The sequence below is a fragment of the Taudactylus pleione genome, unplaced genomic scaffold, assembly GCF_031769625.1.
Source record: "Taudactylus pleione unplaced genomic scaffold, aTauple2 ptg000762l, whole genome shotgun sequence".
NCBI lineage: Eukaryota > Metazoa > Chordata > Amphibia > Anura > Myobatrachidae > Taudactylus > Taudactylus pleione.
The window spans coordinates 254,113-279,405 of record NW_028285164.1 but is presented as its reverse complement, the minus strand read 5'-3'; the positions used below and the strand labels follow the sequence as shown (position 1 = coordinate 279,405).

General features: G+C 47.5%; 1 protein-coding gene across 1 annotated transcript in view; it reads right to left on the bottom strand.

The window, feature by feature from the left end:
- Window positions 1-10,697: 10,697 nt before the first annotated feature.
- Window positions 10,698-25,293, bottom strand: part of LOC148476867 (sulfotransferase 1C2-like) — a 41,876-nt gene continuing 27,280 nt past the window's right edge. Inside the window, exons 2-8 of the mRNA XM_088457469.1 lie at window positions 22,676-22,848; window positions 22,451-22,564; window positions 20,812-20,909; window positions 16,549-16,675; window positions 16,197-16,291; window positions 15,933-16,113; window positions 10,698-11,002 (exon numbers count right to left, since the gene is read on the bottom strand). Of these exons, the coding sequence (XP_088313595.1) occupies window positions 10,890-11,002; window positions 15,933-16,113; window positions 16,197-16,291; window positions 16,549-16,675; window positions 20,812-20,909; window positions 22,451-22,564; window positions 22,676-22,848 (901 nt within the window). The 3' untranslated portion in view covers window positions 10,698-10,889. The remainder of the gene's footprint in view (window positions 11,003-15,932; window positions 16,114-16,196; window positions 16,292-16,548; window positions 16,676-20,811; window positions 20,910-22,450; window positions 22,565-22,675; window positions 22,849-25,293) is intronic.

The following is a 25,293-nucleotide window of genomic DNA, read 5'->3' as shown; positions in this document are numbered from 1 at the left end:
CCCTGGTCCTGAGTAAATGTGTAGTGCTGACCGCACTCACTGCAGTCGGCACTACACTGGCTAACTAGGACGGGCCGGTACCTTGGCCGGCGGCGACCCCCCCCGTGCCTCCGGTCCCACGGCGCCCAGGGCACGAACCCCGGCGGCCCTGAGCTACTTATAAGCATGGCAAACATTATAGTATAGCAGTTCTCACTGGAGGCATATATTCCTCTGATTAAAGGCAACAAGTGTAGCAGGTTGCTGTTGTTGTTAAAAGCTCCCAGCCAGAACTTAATGTTTCCAATATTCCACGGTGTTCCAATAATGAAATTCAAAATTGTCAAAGTGTCTCAGCATAAAGTAAGGACAGCTTAGAGTCTTAGCTCTCCGGAGTACTCACTGTCCACCTGCGTATGATACAGCTACAGCAGGTTTTACACTGTGTGTACTCCGTGAGTATTCCTCCCGGCGCAGTGTTGCGTCCTCTCTCTCCATGAGTCTCACTGATCTCAGCTCTGAGTCTCACACTCTCACAGGGCTGAATGGGGTCACACAGGGTGCTGACAACTGCAGATGGGTTTCATGGGTTGAACAGGGTCACATAGGGTGGCGACAACTGCAGATGGGTTTCATGGGTTGAACGGGGTCACATAGGGTGGCGACAACTGCAGATGGGTCTCATGGTGCTTGAGACGGGACCCTTGTGCTAGGGTCTCATCCGTCGCAAGCCCCAGAGAGCTTCCTGCTCTAACAGAGCAGGAAGCTCTCCACTGACATCACTGGTGATGTCAGTGGTGCCTCCCACAAACGGCAGGCGTTCCTTCGGGAATGCCTCCGTTTGTGTATCCACCCCCCTCCCCGCCTACAAAACGGGGTGAGCTGTCGATCAACATCGACAGCCGCCCCTTTTGTAGTGAGTCCCGGAGCGAGAGAATTTCTCTCTCGCTCCGGGGCTTGCACATGCTCGCGGCGCGCGCCGCATGTGCGCAGTACCCCACCATCGACCCGCCTATGAGCGCTATGCGCTCGCAAGCAGGTCTGAATCAGGCCCACAGTGCAAGACCCGCTGGAGCTGTATCATATGCAGGTGGACAGTGAGTACTCCGGAGAGCTAAGACTCTAAGCTGTCCTTACTTTATGCTGAGACACTTTGACAATTTAGAATTTCATTATTGGAACACCGTGGAATATTGGAAACATTAAGTTGTGGCTGGGAGCTTTTAACAGCAACAGCAACCTGCTACACTATTATCAGTGGTATATATGCCTCCAGTGAGAACTGCTTTACTATAATATTGCTGTTTGCCACAGACTCTGTTGGGTAGCCATTATCCATTCATACTATTTGGTAGCTATCTGCCACAAGCTAGTCTATATTTGTGGATTTATTTTATTTTATTGCACTACATTTTATTTGAGGAATGTTTTTTTCTTTATCGTTATTATATTGATGTATTCACAACCCCACTCCCGGGAGTTTTATAAGTGTTGATTGTCTATTTATTATTTATGAACAACATTTTGTCTCAATAAATTCTTATATATTATCCCTGGCTGTGTGTTCTAAGCACCATCTACTTTCCTTGTTCAGGTCTCATCAACACCTAGAATTAGCCAATGAAGAAGTTTTATATACTTTCTCCTCATTTACTGCTGCCTCCCCAGCTAGTCCCCATGACTCCCAGTTCCCTGACTGGAAATCTCATGGACACAGGGGTTCTCCACAGTTGAAACCTTTAGCATCCAGAACTGACTGAAGGGGAACTTCTGTATTACTTTGCCTCCATTGCCATCTGCAAGAGGTGTTTCTCGCTTTGTGGGCAAATGTCCTACTCAGAGTCAGGAGAGGCAAGTGATGGCTTCAATGTGGAACCCACACACACCTGGCAAGGACATTGCTACCCCTCTGATCTGGGTCTGCACAGTGATCAAGGACCCCACCCCCCCCAAGAACCTGGATGAGAACGGCTTCTAGACAGGCAAGTGAGCTGTCATTGTCACGCAGATGGTTTCCAACACCTGCCACAAAGCTTCTCCCTGGGTGGATCTGCAGGGTTCTACTACACTGACCAACTACGGAACTGCAGAGACTGTGGTGGGCTATACCACATTTGGAGAAACTGCAAGATCTCAGCCTGCGGGGTTTGTAGTGTCAGGTCACGAGATCAAGAACTGCCCCCGAAAATTGACCTGCTACCTCTGTAGCCAGGCTGACCACATTTACAGGGAATGTCCCAAACGAGCAAGAACCTATGCTGTGGCTGCAGCCACAGGACCGCAAGACGTGGGACCTGCTTCTAATCTGCATCCTGGGCTGCCACGCGGGCACAGAGGAATAAGAAGCAGAAGCATCACCAGGAAGGTAGGAGATCTACCAGTCCACCCCCACCCCCTTCCTCTGAGTCAGTGGCTCCCCTCTCATCATCTGTCCCAAGTGTTCCTTCACCACCCTCCCTCCTGCCTCACACCACCCCCCACCCACCCTCCCTTCCCCCATGCGGTAGCACTATCCCCCACTCCTGCTAATGCAGTGCCCCTTCTCTGCCTGGAATATTTTCCCCCTTTTTGTGTCCACTACAGGCAAAAAAAACAAAAAGAGGAAGGAGACGGAGAGTCCAGAAGCTAGCACCGACCCTTTCAAGAAACTGGAGGTAGGTCCTGTCAGGATAGCAAATCACTAGAGAAGGAACTGGAGGAGTTTGTAGTCAGGATACGGGCAGAGCAGACATCATCCATCGAGGAGATGGAGGAGAGGCGGATGAGTTCCTAGATCTGCCAACACGCTTTACTGCAGAACAGAACAAGGCTCGGCTTTATATATATAATGTCTTTATTTTATACAGTATATATATAAATATAAAATTACAAGTTGGATGGCTCTCACCATTGCAGCAATAAAAATGTCCTTTATTTGTTACATACCACCAGTGTTATAGCACATGTTCCGACGTTTCGGTCTGAGAACAAACCTTTGTCAAGGTAGATAAGTGTTGCAAGAAGCCACAGCCATCAGAAATAGTCAAATACACACCAAACACGAAATATATATATATGTATATATATATATATATATATATATATATATATATATATGGGGAAAATGCTATAGTCTCCTTTATCCTAATGGGGATGATATAACATGGCCATAATCCAACTCTGCCTCTAATGTTTAATTGGTGTCATGGCTACATCTACAGTATGTATATCATGTGACATCATGACATCACTCAATGGGCTTGATTCAGAGTTGTACGCTAATGCCTCCGCAACACCGATCCTGTACTCAGTTAAAGTGTGAACACATGGAAATGCTAGTATAATCATTTCCTGTGTGTAGGAGCAGGAGATGGGCTATGTAAGATGTGAGAGGCTCAGTATACTTATCTGTGCATTGGCCAGATCCGTCAGCTGATCCGCGCCTTCCTCCACCATCCGACCATCGGACAAACATCGATTGCCCAAGTAAGTCCTCTGTCGTGCAGATTGAACTGTATAGCTTCCACAAAATATGGCCACTGCCTGCGGGACTGCGCCCATGACACTCCCAGTACACGCCCAGAACACAGCCTCTGTTTGCATTGAAGTTTGGTTACCTCCCAATCCCCACCCAGATTCGCAAGTCCTTCCCAGTGGTCTTCTCCTATCTTTGTAGAACGCAACTGTGGGCCTGACCCGGGCACTCCGTCGCTCCGGGTCTCGTACCAAAGGGGGCGTGCTGTCATTGTTGAGTGAACGCCTACCGTCTGGGGCCGGCCCCACTGACATCACAAGTGATGTCAGTGGGAGTGCTTTCGGCTCTGTTAGAGCCAAAAGCACTCTGGGGCTTGCGGCAACGAGACCCTACCACAAGAGTCTCATGGCAAGCCCGATGGTCGCGATGGTCTTGACCATCGTGACCATCTTCCTGGCCGCTGGCTATAGCTGTGGGTGGTCACCCACAGCTATGCGAGCGGCCAGGAGGCCGCTCTAAAAAACCAGAGGGCCGGCCCTGATTCAGAGCGAGCGCTCTGTCAGAGCTTCCGGCTCTGAATCAGGCCCTGTGTGCGTTATAAGGGTACCTGAGGATATTTGCGCATGCGCAGAAAAAAAACATCTTCCATTTTGTAAAAACATCGGCATAGTGTATGTTGTACCCCCATACAGGGCCGGCATCAGGGGGGGACTGCGGGGACTCCAGTCCCGGGCCCGGAGAGAGAGGGGGCCCGGGTAGCGGTGGTGTGAAATGCAGTGATGTGCGGTACCGCACATCACTGCTGGAATGCACCGGGGCCAAAGAACTAAAGAGACTTGGTGGCATTTAATACATAGAGCCGTCCGCAAGCCAATCACAGCAGCTCGCGGAACGGCAGCCAGCCAATCAGCAGTGGCCGCTGCTGATTGGCTGCAGTTCCACGAGCCAATCACAACTCGTGGAACAACATCCAGCCAATCAGCAGTGGCCGCTGCTGATTGGCTGGCTGCCGTTCAGCGAGTTGTGATTGGCTTGCGACCGGCTCCATGTATTAAATGCCACCAAGACTCTTCTTCTCTTGTCTGGCAGCTGCCGGTGCATGCATTCCACCAGTGACACGCGGTACCACACATCACTCTGCACTGGCTGTCCTCTGAGCTCCCAGAGTCACGAAGATGGCAGAGTGTCCAGGTAAGTTTGTGTGTGTGTGTGTGTATATATATTTATATATAGTGTGTGTGTGTATATATATATATAGTATGTATACAGTGTGTGTGTATGTGTGTATGTATATATATATATATATATATATATATATATATATATTGTGACACAGTCAGATTAGGAGGTCCCTCTCCTTCCTTTCACACACACACAGCAGCAGGGAAGCAGCACACCAGTCTGGAAGCGAGTACAAGCTGGTCGGCGCCAGTCTTTATTGTGCAAAACAGAAACAACAAAAGAAACCATAAACATAAAACCTAGCCCTGGCCGGGCTCTAACTTTACAGGTGGTTCCCTCACTACCAGAACCTGGCAGGGCCTAATGCCCTCACCAGCAAACAAGGCACAGCACAACACTCACAGTTAGGTTTTCCAGTGTCTCTGAGCAAACTCCCTGTCTGCTCTAACAGGTGAGACACTCAGCCCTAAACACACTAGGCTTATATTGGCCACTCTCAGGTGGAAAACTAACAAGCCTGTTACCAGGCTGCGAGAACCAAAACCTGGAGTGGCCGTGGGTGGAGCCCTCCCTCTCCTCTCACCCACAACCCCCAGGTCCCAAACCAGCTTTTCAAAAAGCCGAAACTCAAGCCTGCTACACTGCAGACTTTCTCCTGGGGGTTTAAAACACAAAAGACAGGAATCTGGGACAAATGTACATGCCACAGACCACTTTACCAGTGATCCTATCACAATATATATATATAAAATCACACCCATAAATGTGGGTAAGTGCTGTCATATTACTTGCTGTGCTGACACCTACATGCTTTCATGCTTTTAATTTAATATAGCTACGCAGCACCAAAAAGTCTAGTTACGGCTCTGTTTGTTTGTGTATGTATGATAGATATATATATATATATATATATATATATATACACATACACACACACACAATACATCTTGTGCTTAGATATATTAAATTAAACACATGCAAATAAAAATGTCAGCACAGCAAATAATATAACAGAATTTACGAATGATTAATCTGTGCCCCCAATAGGTCCAGCCCTCCCTGTCTCTCACCCCCAAAGTAGCTCCACCCACATCCACAGCTCCGCCCACTTCTGCCCCATATCACGGGGGAGGGGGGCCCTGCCTAATTTGTCAGTACCGGGCCCTACCATTTCTGATGGCAGCCCTGCCCCCATAAAAAGCTGTGGAACTACACATGCCAGCATGCTTCTGCAGCCAGCAAGGCTGAGGCATGCTGCACACAGCCCACCTCTACAGAAATGACAGGGACAACATGGGATAATGCAGCTAGAGACAATACAATGTTGCCAGCTGCAAGCCTCCTTACCTTCCCCTGATTGGATGCTCTGACAGTGGGAATCCCAGGCATGGAATGTTGCCCTGGACAGAGAATAGTATTAAATATGCCCTGCATCTGAAGGGAGCTGAGTAGTGCAGAGAAGAGGCAGTGTGGAGAGACAGTGTTGTTGATGAGCAGAGAAGGACTGATTAAGTAAAGAGGGAGTCCCAGCGACACTTGTAACCACACAAGGGCAGAGGAGACTTCCACAGCAACAGGGGAAACCCCTGCTATCAGCACCCAGGCAAGAGCTAAGGCAGAGAGGAAAGCCCTGCACTTAGAGTGACCCTGCAGCCTAAGTGCCCCCGGGCCCCAGCAGTCACCCCCCCACACAGCTCTGTGCCGCGGGAGCTGGCCTGGGCTGTGCTCCACCCGGCTACACTTGTGTTATTCTGCACCTGCTTTTCTACTGGTTACTAAACCAATCCCTGGTGAAAGGTATCTGTTGTGTGGACTTAGAAGAAAACAACCCTATGCTGAAAGCAGGAGGTGCTTCTCAAACACCCGGAGGTTGTCGCTGTGGGGTGATAAAATTTACATTGATGAATTAGGGGCCTATTCATCATTACTTAATTGTCACAAAAGCAGGTGAAAAAGCACATTTTCACCTGCAATTGTGACAATTAAGTATTCTGGCCATTCATTAAGAAGGTGTAAGAGGAGATATCACAGATATACACCCCATACACTAGTATCACAGATATCTCCTACTTACCTTCTGTTTGCGGAATGTGCCGCTGTCCCCATACACTAGTATCACAGATATTTCCTACTTACCTTCTGTTTGCAGAATGTCCCGCTGTCCCCATACACTAGTATCACAGATATCTCCTACTTACCTTCCTCTGGCGGAATGGCCCGCTGTCCCCATACACTAGTATCACAGATATCTCCTACTTACTTTCTGTTTTCAGAATGGCCCGCTGTCCCCAAACACTAGTATCGCAGATATTTCCTACTTCCTACTTACCTTCTGTTTGTGGAATGGCCCGCTGTCCCCATACACTAGTATCACAGATATCTCCTGCTTACCTTCCTCTGGCGGAATGGCCCGCTGTCCCCATACACTGGTATTACAGATATCTCCTACTTACCTGTTTGCGGAATGGCCTGCTGTCTCCATACACTAGTATCACAGATATCTCCTACTTACCTTACTGTTTGCGGAATGGCCCGCTGTCTCCATACACTAGTATCACAGATATCTCCTACTTACCTTCTGTTTGCGGAATGGTCCGCTGTCCCCATACACTAGTATCACAGATATCTCCTACTTACCTTATGTTTGCGGAATGACCCGCTGTCTCCATACACTAGTATCACAGATATCTCCTACTTACCTTCTGTTTGCGGAATGGCCCGCTGTCCCCATACACTAGTATCACAGATATCTCCTACTTACCTTCTGTTTGCGGAATGGCCCGCTGTCCCCATACACTAGTATCACAGATATCTCCTACTTACCTTCTGTTTGCGGAATGACCCGCTGTCTCCATACACTAGTATCACAGATATCTCCTACTTACCTTCTGTTTGCGGAATCGCCCGCTGTCCCCATACACTAGTATCACAGATATCTCCTGCTTACCTTCCTCTGGCGGAATGGCCCGCTGTCCCCATACACTAGTATTACAGATATCTCCTACTTACCTTCTGTTTGCGGAATGACCCGCTGTCCCCATACACTAGTATCACAGATATCTCCTGCTTACCTTCCTCTGGCGGAATGGCCCGCTGTCCCCATACACTAGTATCACAGATATCTCCTACTTACCTTCTGTTTGCGGAATGGCCCGCTGTCCCCATACACTGGTATCACAGATATCTCCTACTTACCTTCTGTTTGCGGAATGGCCTGCTGTCCCCATACACTAGTATCACAGATATGTCCTACTTACCTTCTGTTTGCGGAATGGCCCGCTGTCTCCATACACTAGTATCACAGATATCTCCTACTTACCTTTCTGTTTGCGGAATGGCCAGCTGTCCCCATACACTAGTATCACAGATATCTCCTACTTACCTTTCTGTTTGCGGAATGGCCCGCTGTCTCCATACACTAGTATCACAGATATCTCCTACTTACCTTCTGTTTGCGGAATGGTCCGCTGTCCCCATACACTAGTATCACAGATATCTCCTACTTACCTTCTGTTTGCGGAATGACCCGCTGTCTCCATACACTAGTATCACAGATATCTCCTACTTACCTTCTGTTTGCGGAATCGCCCGCTGTCCCCATACACTAGTATCACAGATATCTCCTACTTACCTTCTGTTTGCGGAATGGCCCGCTGTCCCCATACACTAGTATCACAGATATCTCCTACTTACCTTCTGTTTGCGGAATGACCCGCTGTCCCCATACACTAGTATCACAGATATCTCCTACTTACCTTCTGTTTGCGGAATGGCCCGCTGTCCCCATACACTAGTATCACAGATATCTCCTACTTACCTTCTGTTTGCGGAATGACCCGCTGTCTCCATACACTAGTATCACAGATATCTCCTACTTACCTTCTGTTTGCGGAATCGCCCGCTGTCCCCATACACTAGTATCACAGATATCTCCTGCTTACCTTCCTCTGGCGGAATGGCCCGCTGTCCCCATACACTAGTATTACAGATATCTCCTACTTACCTTCTGTTTGCGGAATGACCCGCTGTCCCCATACACTAGTATCACAGATATCTCCTGCTTACCTTCCTCTGGCGGAATGGCCCGCTGTCCCCATACACTAGTATCACAGATATCTCCTACTTACCTTCTGTTTGCGGAATGGCCCGCTGTCCCCATACACTGGTATCACAGATATCTCCTACTTACCTTCTGTTTGCGGAATGGCCTGCTGTCCCCATACACTAGTATCACAGATATGTCCTACTTACCTTCTGTTTGCGGAATGGCCCGCTGTCTCCATACACTAGTATCACAGATATCTCCTACTTACCTTTCTGTTTGCGGAATGGCCAGCTGTCCCCATACACTAGTATCACAGATATCTCCTACTTACCTTTCTGTTTGCGGAATGGCCCGCTGTCTCCATACACTAGTATCACAGATATCTCCTACTTACCTTCTGTTTGCGGAATGGTCCGCTGTCCCCATACACTAGTATCACAGATATCTCCTACTTACCTTCTGTTTGCGGAATGACCCGCTGTCTCCATACACTAGTATCACAGATATCTCCTACTTACCTTCTGTTTGCGGAATCGCCCGCTGTCCCCATACACTAGTATCACAGATATCTCCTACTTACCTTCTGTTTGCGGAATGGCCCGCTGTCCCCATACACTAGTATCACAGATATCTCCTACTTACCTTCTGTTTGCGGAATGACCCGCTGTCTCCATACACTAGTATCACAGATATCTCCTACTTACCTTCTGTTTGCGGAATGGCCCGCTGTCCCCATACACTAGTATCACAGATATCTCCTAATTACCTTCTGTTTGCGGAATGGCCCTCTGTCCCCATACACTAGTATCACAGATATCTCCTACTTACCTTCTGTTTGCGGAATGGCCCGCTGTCCCCATACACTAGTATGGGGACAGAATTCATCAAGCTCTGAAAATATTATATTTTTGGAGCTTGACTGCGGGGGCATTCGCCTTCTTCAGATGGCGAATACCCCCGTTTGGGGTTCGCAACCCGCTCTTCCCTATGGGAAATAGGTTCGTGTTGCGAAAACGGAGCCTTTCAGATCCCTCCGCCCCTGTCCGGCTCTTTCTGCCGGACGTCGGGGCTCTTGTGCGCATGTGTGACCTGTAGGTGAAAAGATTCACTGCTCCGAAAAGGAGCAGTGAAGCCGCTCGCGGAGGCAGCTGATTTCACATCAGCTGCCACCGCGCCGGAGCAATGCTGAATTGCTCCGGTGGCCGCCGCGAATTAGAATGTTAATTATCGGGGTCCGTTCGGGCCCCGATAATTAACATCATGAATATGCCCCTATGTATTTTTCTGCTGGTGCACTGCAGGTTCCAGAAACCCCTGGCATGCCAAAGCTGTTTGGGTATGCTGGTCCTTGTAAATCTACAATTGTCAGCGTACCCATCACTGTATGTACATGCTGGAACCTATAGTGCACCTGTAAAAACAAATACAGTAAAATAAACACACCCTCGTTGTAAGAAAACATTTTATTAAAAATAAAAACTCCCTCCCACACCCACTCGCACCCACGTTTACCACCTTATTACTGGTCTAATGGGGATTCTCCAGTCCAAACGCTTGGAAAACCATTGGGAGAATATAAAAACGATGAGAGGTGATGGTAATATTCTGCGACCCCTGTAACTGGGACCAGTGTCTATCATCTGCTAATCTATACAGAAAGTCCTCACTCTGATTGGTCAGAGTGTGCGGGGTTGTAGCTGTGAGGCCCCAGGCAGTAATAACTTGGCTCTGATTAGGACAGGTTATAATAGGAATTAGGCCTATGCTGGAATCAGACATTGGAATGTTACACTGACATTTTACATACTCATGAAACTTTATTAGATATAAAGGAGATTTAGTTATGGCACAACATACTGTATCTTATTCTATACCAATAAATGTAATTTCTTAACAGTCTATTTACTAAGCCTTGGAGAAAGATAAAATGAATGGAGATAAAGTACCAACCAATCAGCTCCAAACTGTCAGTTTGTGTTTAAAAAATGACAGTTAGGAGCTGATTGGTTGGTACTTTATCTCTATTCATTTTACCTCTCTCCAAGGCTTAGTACATAGACCCCTGAGTTCAATGCTTGTTCTTCAAGTTTTCGGTGACTTCAGCAGAAGAAAATTGTAACAATGCTTTTTGGATCTTCCACCCAAGGAAATCTGTACATAGTTATTGTGGTGTATGAATAAAATATATATATATATATGCCGATAACAAGATGATCCTTTTCCTTATCCTCAGAGCTGGGTGCGGAAGCTTAGGCCGCTGCCCTCCATTTTCTTCTTGTACTCCTCATCAAATACAATGTTCTGGGAAACCAGGAAATGGTTCTTCCAGTCTCCCACAATTCCTGAAAATGAAAAAAGTAATTATCTACTACAATCCTCCTACTGGAAACACGTGCCATTACACCTCCAACATGGATCATTACACCTCCAACATGTGCCATTACACCTTCTACATGGGTCATTACACCTCCAACATGGGTCATTACACATCCTACATGGGTCATTACACCTCCTACATGGGTCATTACACCTCCAACATGGGGTCATTACACCTCCAACATGGGCCATTACACCACCTCCAACATGGGTCATTACACCTCCAACATGTGCCATTACACCTTCTACATGGGTCATTACACCTCCAACATGGGTCATTACACATCCTACATGGATCATTACACCTCCAACATGTGCCATTACACCTTCTACATGGGTCATTACACCTCCAACATGGGGTCATTACACCTCCAACATGGGGTCATTACACCTCCAACATGTGCCATTACACCTTCTACATGGGTCATTACACCTCCAACATGGGTCATTACACATCCTACATGGATCATTACACCTCCAACATGTGCCATTACACCTTCTACATGGGTCATTACACCTCCAACATGGGGTCATTACACCTCCAACATGGGGTCATTACACCTCCAACATGGGTCATTACACCTCCTCCAACATGGGGTCATTACACCTCCAACATGGGCCATTACACCACCTCCAACATGGGTCATTACACCTCCAACATGGGTCATTACACCTCCAACATGGGTCATTACACCACCTCCAACATGGGTCATTACACCTCCAACATGGGTCATTACACCTCCAACATGGGTCATTACACCTCCAACATGGGTCATTACACCTCCTACATGGGCCATTACACCTCCAATTTGGGTCACTACACCTTCTACATGGGCCATTACACCTCCAACATGGGCCATTACACCTCCAACATGGGCCATTACATCTCCAACATGGGGCCATTACACCTCCAACATGGGGCCATTACACCTCCAACATGGGGACATTACACCTCCAACATGGGGCCATTACACCTCCAACATGGGGACATTACACCTCCTACATGGGTCATTACACCTCCAACATGGGTCATTACACACATTGGTTCCCAGAGCTCTTATCATAGTACTGCAGCCAGCCTGCGCTGTATTCCACAGACGGGACACTGTAGTGAACAAAGGCCCTGATTTAGTGTTATTGGCTAATGCCGTTGCAGCAGCGTATGTGCACGTAGCTGCTATGTGACATATGCAAATGTTGCAGATGCCAGGAGATGTATTGAGACGCCCTCACCTGCGGCTTTGCAAATTTCTGCTTAAATTGTTGCACTATTTGCGTAGAAAGGGCCTGATTCAACAAGGATCGCAATAGCAAAGCTGCACGCAGGCTATAGATATGATGTATGCACGCAGGCTATAGATATGATGTATGCAAGCAGGCTATATATATGATGTATGCAAGCAGGCTATAGATATGATGTATGCATGCAGGCTATAGATATGATGTATGCACGCAGGCTATAAATATGTTGTATATATACACGCAGGCTATAGATATGATGTATGCACGCAGGCAGCTTTGCAATTACAATCCTTGCAGTTATGGTAATGCAGCAGGAGGCATCACTTATCGGAGCTGCGTCGTCCAACGCTGCATCGGATAATCTGCGTAACATTGGCTGGCTACGGTGACCCATGGGGTCACGTAGCCGGCCGCCGCAGTTTAGAGGAAGAGGCCTGGAAATCTGCGTCAGCCGATGGAAATCCTGGCCTCTTCCCTCCCCCCCAAATGGTATTGACACGCATCCGTTTCGGGTAACCAAAACGCCAGCAGACTGTCCATCCCTGACAGTCTGCTGCCAGTTTACGTGCACCCTCGCAGACCCGTTCTGCACATGCGCAGAATGGGTCATGCGCCTGCGCAGATTCCCGAACATTGGGAATCTGCATTCAGTAGTGCACTGCTGACAGGGTCTGATTCAGAGCCGGATGCTATTTGCGCTCGCTCGTTGAGAAAAAGGGGCTGGCTATTTAAATTGACCGTTCGCTCTTTGCGGTCTGTTGACGCCTCTATGTCTGAACGAGCGAACAAAACATGTGGTCGTTATTTTGTAAAAAACGCCCCCTGGCCGCTCGCATCATACGTCATGTCCGCTATTTATTAGATTAATCGAGTACATGGAAAGGCGTCTGAACTGCTCGCTATTCTTGTGGTTGCATTTTCCTACCGCAATCATGCGAGCAGTTCTGGCTAAAAGACAACCAACTGACGTTGTCGTTGACGCTGCTTTGTAAATTATGCACACCCTTACAACGCCCGTTTTGACCTTTTGGCACGCCTGCGTTCGGATCTCCACTCCCCGTTTTCAAGCACCTTCCCCCATTACTCCCACATACGCCTCATCCTGTCACTCAAATTAGTAGACATTCGCTATTTTGCGAGCACACGATTTTCAACCGCACTAACTGGTTCGCGCATGCATATTACAAGCCATACGCATGCGCAGATGTGCGAACATCGCTCGGAACGAACGAGCGGCCGCTTACGAGCGGCTCTGAATGAGGTCCTCAGGCCCAAAGAGTCCTGAGTAAGTCTACGGTCCCACAGAATGGCCATGGGAATTGAGACGCCATGTTTCTTGGGTACGGGATCGCAGTCGCAGGGTGTGACGTGCCTCTAAAATGGTCGCGACATACTGTACCTGCGTTCTTTACTGCCTCTCAAAAGAACAGAACAGGCTGTTCTGGGTGCAGGGAAGAATCACAGCAGTTAATTCTACCACTGGCAGTGACCTCAGGGCTTCATTCAGAGCCGCTCATAAGCGGCCGTTCGTTCGTTCCGAGCGATGTTCGCACATCTGCGCATGCATATGGATTGTAATACGCATGCGCGAACCAGTCAGTGCGGCCGAAAATCGTGTGCTCGCTAAATAGCGAATGCCTGCTAATTTGAGTGACAGGAGGAGGCGTTTGTGAGTGGTAACAGGGGAAGGTGCTTGAAAACGGGGAGTGGAGATCAGAACGCAGGCGTACCTAAAGGTCAAAATGGGCGTTTTATGGGTGTGAATAATTAATAAAGCAGCGTCATCGACCACGTCACTTGGTTGTTTTATAGTCAGAACTGCTCGCATGATTGCGGTAGGAAAAACCAACCACAAGAATAGCGAGCAGTTCATACGCCGTTCGATGTACTCGATTAATCTAATAAATAGCGGAGATGACATATGATGCGAGCGGCCAGGGGGCGTATTTTTCAAATAAACGACCGCATGTTTTGTTCGCTCGTTCAGACATAGAGGCGTGAACAGACCGCAAAGAGCAAACGGTTCATTTAAATGGCCACCCCCTTTTTCTGAACGAGCGAGCGCAAATAGTGTCCGGCTCTGAATCAGACCCCCAGGCACTTCCTATTTTACACTAAAGGAACCCGGTAACAAACACACCTGCACTAATTACAAGTGACAAACACACCTGCACTAATTACATCAGCTTGCTAATTGCAACTGACAAGTGGAAACCTGTAATTGCCTAGCTTCCTAGTAACTAGGTAACATAACGTCTATAAGACTGGACTGGAAGATCTAGGGGTAAATTTACTAACAATCGAGATAGGTCGAGATGACCATCTCGTGTGATTTATTGATTTTTTTTCCTGCTTGTAAATTACTAAAGGCAAAAGTCAGGTGAGTTAGAGAGAGATTTCTCTCATCTCACTCGGAAAACTCGGGTGAGATAGCAATCTCGAATCTTATCACCATCGGGCCAAAGCGGAAGTACTTTTCACCTAAAACATACATCTCTCAAATGTACCAAAAATCGGGATGACAAGCTGGGTGAGATAGGAGCAAACTTTGCCAAAATCACTTTTCAAACTCTCAACCCCCTGATCTGCGAGATGGTCAGAAACATACACAAATCATTGTGATCTGTGTATGTTTCTTTCTGTAAATTCTGAAAATAGGGATAATATGTAAAACAAAAAATGACGTGAGGTCCCCCCCCTTATATACTATCCAGCCCTGGGCTTACCAGCCTGTCCTGGTTCTTAGTTTACAGGGAAAAAAAATGTGTAGGGTTCCACTGTAAATTACGAACCAGCAACAGGTAGCAGGGACAGAGCTGGGGGGGTCACCAACTCCCCAGGGATCCCTGGCTTGGGCTGACTAACGGTCAGGCCAGATGCTGCGGCTGGGGGGCCCGGTGAAAGGGCACCCCTGGCTGTGGCATCAGTCCCCCATTAGAAAGGGTCCAGGGCTGGTTTTAAATATACGGAGAAACTAACATTATTTTTTTTCTCCGTATATTTAAAACCAGCTCTGTCCCTGCTGCCTTGTGCTGGTTCTTACATTACAGGGGATCCCTACACATTTTTTCCCCTATAATGTTAAGAACCAGGACAGGCTGGCAAGCCCGAGGCCGGTTAGTGTTTTGGGGGGAACCTCACGTCATTTTTTTTAAAAAAAACATATATCTATTTTTACAAGGCTTAACACACAAGCAGCAAGCACATATCTCACTGATACAGTATGTGCAGGCTGCTAGCTCGGGAGAGATTTGCAGAAAGAAAACACTGCAATCTCGGGTGAGTAATCTCCTGCAAAACGAGTTACTCGGGAGAGATATCTCATTCTGCTTCACCATCGGCAAACTCTTTTAGCCTCAAATCGCCTGTTGGGAAATTTGGTAAAATAAAAGGGATTAAATCACTCGGATTTTGGCGAGTTCCAGCGAGATAAATCACTTTGAAAATCGGGTCCATCTCGAATCTTAGTAAATTTACCCCCTAATCTTTAGAATGTATCTTAAAATATTTTTTTAGAATATACAGTATACATCTCTGCCAGTCCCACCTCTGAGGTTCTCCCATTGTAATTTTTAGTTGGTATTATTATTGTGTAGCTAAGAAGTGTCAAATGGTTGTTTTGTATTTTTTGGCCATTGCATCATAGTCACAAACCTTTCCGAAAGAAAGACGAGCCGGATTTGTCATATATCGCTGAGGAGAGGACACCAAAATTGACCATTGGGTTCGTCTTCATTGAATTGAATGAAGTGAGTTGCTGGATCTTCTGCAGAGCCTCTTCAGATAGATCCTTACCCATGAACCTCATCACTCTCTCGATCTCACGCCGGTGATCCTGCCCAAGGAAAAGCGCTGAGTGAAAAGTGACAGAACCACAAACGGCTAAGTATAACCGGGTGCCGATATTTCCATCATTACCTCGATCATGTCCTCATAGAAGACGTAAAGTATCTGATGTTTGTCTTTTGATTTCCACCATCCGGTCACGTGGTCAAACCAGCTCCCACAGGAAACTAAGACAAGAAACAAGGACACAACACTCTTACAGAAGAGGACACTTCTGTAAGAAGGGCCACGGTTCTAAGTAACTGAGACATGTTATATTCCAAGAGGAGTCAGGAGAAATTTTCAGCTCTGTATTATGCTACGTTATGACACTAAACTAAAAAAAGTAGAAGAAGCTTACTGTAAGTAATATGTGGATCAGTAATGCCCAGGCATGGCCATTATATGACACTCACTGATAATTTAGGAAGCTGAAATGACCCACCTTCGCCAGCCATGAACTCTGAAAAGAAATTCTCCCAGGTTCCGGGGTCCGGCATAGTGCTATTCATCTTGTGGAAGAAATAGTAGGAGACCAAACAGTCTTTAGGGTTCCTCGCCACGTATACAATCTGTCAGAGCATTACACAGGATTAATACTATAAATACTCTTTATACTAGAAAGCCAGATTATACATCTTGAATTTCAGTTAAATATCAATGTTTTAAGTTGATTGGTTATAATAAATAAAGTATGACCGCTATTGGTTTACAATGATATACATATAACCTTCAATAACAAACTGGCTTAATAAGCCGGGGGATTGGGGGCATATTTTGTACCAGGGCACCAACCAATTTATAATTATACAGGGCACCCTCTCATACATTTATATATTAATAGGCTACTAAGTAAAGTAAATCATATAACCCATTCAGAGGTGCATGTAGTTACAGGCGCTAGGAGTGTTTGTTGGCGTAGTCGTGATAACATGCAAATGCAAGTTTCAGCCTTCCACTCTGAGCGTTGGCATGTGCAAGCCCTGAGATACCCACTTTCAGCACCCGTGTACACTGCGCCGGTGGTTCTAGACAGCGCGCCGTTGTCAGACTAGTATTTGTTTGTGAACCCAGTGTTGGATATTCGTCGGTGTTGGTGTCTGGAGGAGTGTACAGAAAGCTGGCAGGCCTAAGGAGACCTCCTGGCATGTAGTGAAGAACCCGGGAATCGAACCCGGGTCTCGGCGGAGAGATGCCAGATCGTACCCACTAGACCACCAGGGACGTCGGTGTTGAAGACAAGTTGTTATGTGCAATCAGAGGAGAGTGTGGCAGTAGATTGACCAGGCTGATACTGGATTAGTACTGTAGATATAATAATAAAAACACTTCTTTCTGTAACCGGAAATGCTGGAGTGGTAGATCTTGGCAACGTATTCACCAGGCTGAAACTGGGTTGTTGCTCTAGTCCAGGATCCAGGAGCACTCAGATGGTAGCAGGACCGGATGAAAATAAAACACCGGAATGGGTAGTAGGTGATGATACCAGGAACGGCATCTAATGGAGCAAGAACCAGGAACACTCACCAAGTAGTGAGAATGGTATACACAGGCGAGTTGTAGGTGCGGATAGCAGGAACAGGTAGGTACTCTCTGTGCAACTAGTGAGATAGCTGCCTCAGGCATAGATGGAACCGGATTCAGACCGGACACCGGAATGGATAGTGGATGATGATACCAGGGACGGCATCAATGGTGCAGGAACCAGGAACGCTCACCATGCAATGAGAATGGTATACACACGCGAGTGGCAGGTTTGGTTATCAGGAACAGGCTGAGATTCTCCGTGCAGCCAGTGGAATAGCTGCCCCAGGTGTAGATCACTTGCAGGAGTCCATGTAGCAGCAGGAAGCAAAACTCCACAAACAGGATACAAGTAAGCAACAGGAGCTCAGTATAGCTCTCTCAGTAGGAACTGAGATTAGATATTGTACTAACAATTAGGTAGAGTCAGCAGCTGGGATATATACCCCTGGGTTACCTAGAATAGGCTGTGCAGGGGCAGGTGGTACGGAGAGGCTCAGGATATCACTCGATTGGCTGCTACAGTCAGGTGATCGTGACTTGTCAAGGCAGTACTCTGTAGCAGGCTTAGATCTTGCTTGAGGCCTAGCAGGGCCGAGAAACACTGAAGCCTGTGTGTCTGGAATGTGACAGAGAACACTGGTAGAATCGGTGAGTGACCCGGCGACAGGGGAAACAGACCCGGGTTGTGACCGTCGTCACGTGCACCATCGAAACTTGCACCAGTCGATGGCAGACGCAGAGTCTCCTTCCGAACGTCTTGTAAGCATGGCCTCGGTGGCTGCGGTTGGGCATCTGAGAACACAGCTGCTTTCACTGACACGCCCACGGCACTCCCATAACACTCCCATGAGACGGCATTCTAATGCGTTCACTTCAGGCCATCGCCCAGACACTGGCCAGGAATGCCCATCACTTTGTGTCTCGTCCATTACCAACTCTCCCGTGACTGAAGAAGCAACCCACTACATACAAAGGATGCTGCATCCTTGGGACGTGCCCGGCGGAGCGCATCTTACTGTGATTGGAGTTTGTTATTTGATTAATGATGTCACGTGCCTCGGGGTTGGCGGCAGCGGTTGCCAGTCCAGATCCCAAGAAGGGTTGGCTTCACTACGCCCTGTGGCATAGAATGATTCTTAAGCCTGACAAATATTAAACAATATATGAGGACGTATAAATCGCAAATTGGGCAGGAACTTCCCTATGGGTCATACTGGGCTTAAGAAAACGGTATACAATCGGGAAGCCGGCTGCCTTAATACCGGCAGCCGGCTTCCCAACTGTGATATTCCGGCAAGGGTGATATGCCGGGCGTCTAGATGCAGACGCCTGACATTTCCCCGATGCCGGGAGACCGGCGCTCTGCATCCCGATCGAAGGGATGCCAGGCGCCGCGAGCGGACAGCCGCGGGTTAGGTTTAGGGATCCCGGGGGGGACTTAGGGTTAGGCACCCCCCCGGGAGGGTTAGGCTAGGGGGAGGGAGGGTTAGGGTTAGGCTAGGGGGAGGGAGGGTTAGGGTTAGGCACCCCCGGGGGGACTTAGGGTTAGGCACCCCCGGGGGGGACTTAGGGTTAGGCGCCCCCCCGGGAGGGTTAGGTTTAGGCAGCGGGGAAGGGGGGTTAGGTTTAGGCACTTAGAGGGGGGATTAGGGTTAGGCACTTGGGAGGGAGGTTAGGCTTAGGCACCCCTAAGGGAGGTTAGGTTAGTTTATACTTACCTATCGACGAACGGGATTTCCAGCGCTGTCGGGCTTCCGCTGCCGGGAACTCTGCTGTGGTCGGCCAGGCGCTGCCGGGAATCGAACTTCTGGCCATGCGGCCGACGGTATTTCATACCGATTCCTAGAAAACTGAGCGTTTCCCTACAGCTATGAATAAATCATATTACTCAATTGATGACATTGTGATAGTAGACAGCTAATAAAGACGCAGTCTAATTCTCAATCGTAAATGTTATAAAGAACAGAGCACATGCTGCTTTGTGACATCACTCACATATATCTGTGCGAATCCCCCATTTCTATGGGTACATGCATGGATGTGTGTGGCAAAGTCTCTGATGAAATCGCTAGCAGTACACAGAAACGCATCCGCTTCCTACACAGTGTATGTTGCCATGTTATAGAGGACCATAACAATTGCCCCATAATAATATCTACCCCAGAGTGGGATATTCAATCCAAACAGAAAACTACATTAATAACAGAACTTAGGGCCTGATTCAGAGCCGGACGCTCTGACAAGAGCCAAAAACACTCCCACTGACATCACTAGTGATGTCAGTGGGGCCGGACCCAGACAGTAGGCGTTCCCATGGGAACGCCTCCATCTGGGCTGGCACGCCCACCAAAGGGGGCGTGCTGTCAATCACCATCGACAGCACGCCCCCTTTGGTGCGAGACCTGGAGCAATGGCTTCCGAGTGCAAACCGGGTCTCGCGCATGCGCACGATGGAGCAGCCTCCGTCGTGCGCATGCAGACTTGGGCAACATCGACCCACTTGTGAGTGCTCAGCGCTGAAGCGGTCGCACTGCGCATGCGCAAGCCCTGCGCACGCGAAGCGGTCGCACTGCGCATGCGCAAGCCCCGGAAATTCTCTCGCTCCGGGACTCACTACAAAAGGAATTGACAGCTCGCCCCTATTTGTAGGTGGGGCGGGGGGGGGTTCCCGACGGCCTCCGTTTGGGGGCGGCCCCGCTGACATCACTCGTGATGTCAGTGGTGAGCTTCCGGCTCTAATAGACCCAAAAGCTCATTGGGGCTTGCGGTAGATGAGACCCTGCCACAAGGGTCTCGTCGCAAGCCCTGATGGTCGCGATGGTCTTGACCATCGCGACCATCAACCTGGCCACTCGCTAAAGCTATGGGTGGTCACCCAGAGCCTAGCGAGCGGCCAGGAGGCCGGCTCTGAAAATAGAAGTGGCCGCCCTCATTCAGAGCGAGCGGTCGCATTTTGCGAGCGGCTCTGAATGAGGTCCTGAGTGTGCCACTTAGAATGTGTGGGGCAGACAAGTAAAGGGAAGCAGCACGGTTCCGCATTTACTGTGGGTTATAAATTAGATTCTTTGCTCTGAAGTTTCAGAGTCAACTATATTGAATTTAGCAAGACCCCATACCCCCACCCACACACACACACACACCACGCAGTCCCAATCTATTCTGTCATCCATCCCAGTCTCACCCTGACGTTCTTCTCCAAGATGGATGGTGGCATCAGCTGTATGGGCAAATGAGATTTAAGCAGACGAGGGCTCGGCATGGAATTGGCCACCACCAGAGCTGGAAAACATGGCATCTAGTTACTCATAGACAGAACAAACAAAACACATGTGTACAGTACATAGAGTAAGGGATAATGTAACGACAAGTGTAGATAAGAACATGACTGGCAGCCATGTTGAGCATCCAGACCACAAGGCTCCATGATTATGTATGCTGACAGTGACGTATATAATTGGGCCGGAAGGAAGAATTAACAATTTTCCAACTTTATTATTTCATAAAATACACAGAAACAGTGAGCTAAAAATGTAACTCCAGTGCAAAGTGCTGGTCACCAGGAGGCTCAAGGCTAACATTTCCCACGCTTTGCATACATCAGTGATATATTGTTGCAATTCATCGAACCCCAGATGCCGCGATTGGAGCATCAGTGAATCCAACAATAATTTCCCCGATTCCCCGATGGCTCGGAGATCATCGATGGCCGCAGATCGGTATTTCCGACTGGTGGATAGACGGTCCTGGTCTGATCAGGGGATTGGCCGCCTGATGTATGGGGCCCTTGAGACTGGAGCAGGTGACTTCCACATCACGTACCATTTGTACAATACAGGGAGGTCACGCAGCAGCATACCGGAGGAGCGGGCAGTGCGTTGTGCTCTCCTTCCTGCCCCTACCGGCAGGACTAAACTGGAAAGGGGGGTAAAAGTGTGGCAAATTGTAATGCTTGGACTCTTGCAAAAATAATTTGTGTCCTAATTTAGATATGTTTCTGTAAGATAAATATTTTGTAATGCATAGTTACTGTAGGCAACCTGCAGGACTCTATTTGGTGTAGAACTACAAGTCCCAGCATGAGTCATGCTGTGACTTGTAGTTCCTCAGCACCCCGAGGGCCTTTTACTGAGTACCATTTTTAAAGTAGTTACTAGATATAAAGCCTTCCAATTCTCATCCTAAACCCACTGCTCCATGGGCCTCATTCAGGTTGGATCGCAGGTCTCCGGACGCACGCAACCGGCCAATGTTTCCGCTCTGCGCATGCGTACACACCACAGCCTGCATGCACGAACTTTCCGCTGCGATCAACAAAAGCGAACACATCGGCTACGCACAGACACAGAGTAATGACTGACAGGAAGTGGCGTTTGGGGGTGGTGAGGGGGGTGGTCGAAGGAACACAGGTGCACAGGTGTAGTCATTACTTAGCAACACATTTTAAAAGTTCCACAGGTGGAGCTAATTATTTCACTTGTGATTCTGTGAGGAGACCTGGAAGGACCGGGTTTGAGAACCTGTGGTCTATGTTATTGTTTCCCAAATCCAGTCCTCAGGGTTACCCAACAGTGCATGTTTTCCAGATCTTCTCAGAGAATCACTAGCGCAATAATTAGTATCACAGGTGGATCTTTGAAACCATGTTAGTCACTCAGTAATAAGTACATCGGTGCTCCAGCTAGGAGAAAGGGAAACAGGCGTTTTTAGGCCTGAGGACTCCATTTGGGAACCCTTGACCTAGGGGCTTCCATTTTGTTTGTCCACTGCCTGTGCATGCCCAGCTTGCCATATTGTGAGATATTCACTTATAAAGCACTTACAGGTGCGTCCAAACTCCAGAAATGGCACCCTGACGAACAAGGGCGCCCGCATGCTCTTCTCCACGTCCCCTTCCTGAAGTATCATATCCATAATCTCCTGCATCCAGGTGGTGCCTGTAATTAGACCACACACAGCATTATACCATGTTCTTCAGCTCTGTAGGAGGCGCTCTTACTGCTGAGAATCCTTCCCACTGCACAACCTACTTATAGAACGTCTCTCACCTGATTTGGGGTAAGACGCAACCACAAAGTCACCGTCTCGAGCCTGGAAGTTGTATATATTGTCCCATACGTCACAGGTTTTCTGCAGTATCGTAACGCCCTCGATTTTACCCAGTGCGTTGCTGAAATTTTTCCATTCTTGCACGATTTTCTCTGTTGTTTCTGGATCCATTCTAGGGGTAAAAGATCAGAGGTTGTCTGTCAAACACCAGCAGCCATCTGCCATGTCTCGGGACGTATTCTCCTCCACCCTCTATGATACGATCAGTAGAGCTAACGAAGTTTGGTTTCACATGACATATTTGTAAAGGAATTCTCTATTTCACCATTTTAAGGGTGTCGAAGTCGAATAATTGCATGCGACCGCAATTCAACTGTTATCGGACGATTTGGTCATCCGCTGTCCGATTTATGTTGGTACAATCCACAATGCACCATTGAGTGCGCACACACCCAGTGTGCGCACGTAATCACATATTCGCACAACACTAAATAGCGAATAATATACAACACTCTCACACTAACAAACACAATATTCATGCAGGGTTTAGTTTGTAATGAGAAACAGCTTCCTTATACATGTCTGAGAAAAGTAATTAAAAAATATATACACCAGGATACTGTGAGTGTTTTACATATAAATTGAGAAGCCCCGCATACAGACAAGTATGGCTGTGGCAATTGCAATATAACCCAGACACTGATATGCATAATTGAATTTGTCTGAATGAGAAGTTAGAAACAATGGTCGGAGGTTTGCTTAAGAAGTACTGACAAGTGTATTCTAAATAGGCAGAGGAAAACCTTTGAATTAGCTATCAGACGATGTGGCAACGGCAGTCAGCTGGAGGTCTCCACCCTGCTTGAAATTTAACCTAGCTGCTTGTAACACCTTGCACTGTAGTTTTAAAATATGTTAGAAAGGGATAATATATATTAAATCCATCATAGATACACTGACTTGCATAACACACACACATAGACTTACATGCATGCACACATTAAATAAAACATATAAATATCGCACAGTTGCGATGTATATCAAAGCACAAAACACATAAACGCACCACACATATTAGCGAAACTACGCAATATTCTTACACTTACACATTGCACACTTACATAAAAAGGTTCCCTAGCATTAAGGTTAATATTCAAGGTTTATTCATTATTAATTATGTAATGAAGCGACTGTATTTAAGATCTCAGGTTTAGTACATGATAAGCAGATCGTGTTTGGTGCTATTCTAAACCACTGTTTATTTGCAGACTTCCGGTTCCATCGGCAAGGAGATCGGAGCAGGCATTCGCAAGATATGAATTATAGGTTAGAATGTGTCTCTGTATGTAGTGTCTATTGATTAGTTAAAACGGACACAAAGAAGCTGTTGGAGGCTGAACTATTACAATACAAACTGACCTATGAACTGCATCGTAACAGGAGAACCAGGAAGATGAACCAATGGGATTATGTCAACTTGTTCTATTGTATTGCCTATCTCTGCAAGGGTTTATATGCAAGCTCCCTGAACCTGATAGTCAGTCATCATATTGTTTCTGTTGACGGAGGCTTCACCTTTGATGCTGGAAATCTGGATCCAGAGCGCCTGCATAATGTATTGACTGTACCTTGTTTATGTATAATCTTTTGCGCTAATTGTATGTAGATCACAGCGTGTAACTATCTTCTTTTTGGTGAATAATATCTTTTTGTGCTTCGGAACCACAATCCAAGTCTGGAAAGCAATTATTTCTTGTGCGACCTATAACGCTATTTAGCGACATTTAGAGTGTATAGATAGATAGGAATCAGTAAGGGTTATGTCAGGGGCCACAGAGAGATTGGACAGGCCCTGGTACAGAGGGGTGTGGACTGCTTACAGAGACTCAGCATCGGTCGCAGATCATTCGACTGTCGCAGTTCTGAGTGACCCTAGGGCTATTCAGAAACAGAGAAGCCACAGCCGCTTTTACTGCATGTGGGAACGCAGAAGCAGGATATGACATCACTGAAAAGGCTGTGACACGCCTGCGTTTTTGCTACCGCGCCCTGTTGCCTCCCACAAGTGCTCGCTGACTGTCAATGACACTGCGAGGAAACAGCCACTGCGATTGTCTACGGAAATGTACCTTGATGCACGCACAGTGCGACTCAGATACAACGCTCTTAATCAGTCCCCCTGTACGGACACCATCAGGACGAATATCGATCCGCACATCGAATCCATGGGTAGTTTTTAAGTGAACAATTTTTTTATATGGTGGAATTGTTCCCTAGAGGATATGTATAATAATGGGGCCTATTTATCAATATTAGTTCAGATCTTTCTTTTCAGCCATCGCCATTTATTGCAGTAATACAAAATATGATTTGGGTCAATTCACCCGTAAAATCTCACTGGGCAGGTGAGCATCGCTCCGCTCCCCTGTGATAATGGCTGACTTGTGGCGGGATGCATGATGCATCGTACTCGCGATGCATTCCGCTGGTCATCGCATGCATGCCGGTGTTGGTAACATCGTTATGCATGATGATCCCCGCAAAGGACCGCTCTGTCGGTAAGAACAGCCCTTTGTGGTGGAGGTACCTCCGGGACTATGACCCTGAAGCCCCTCCA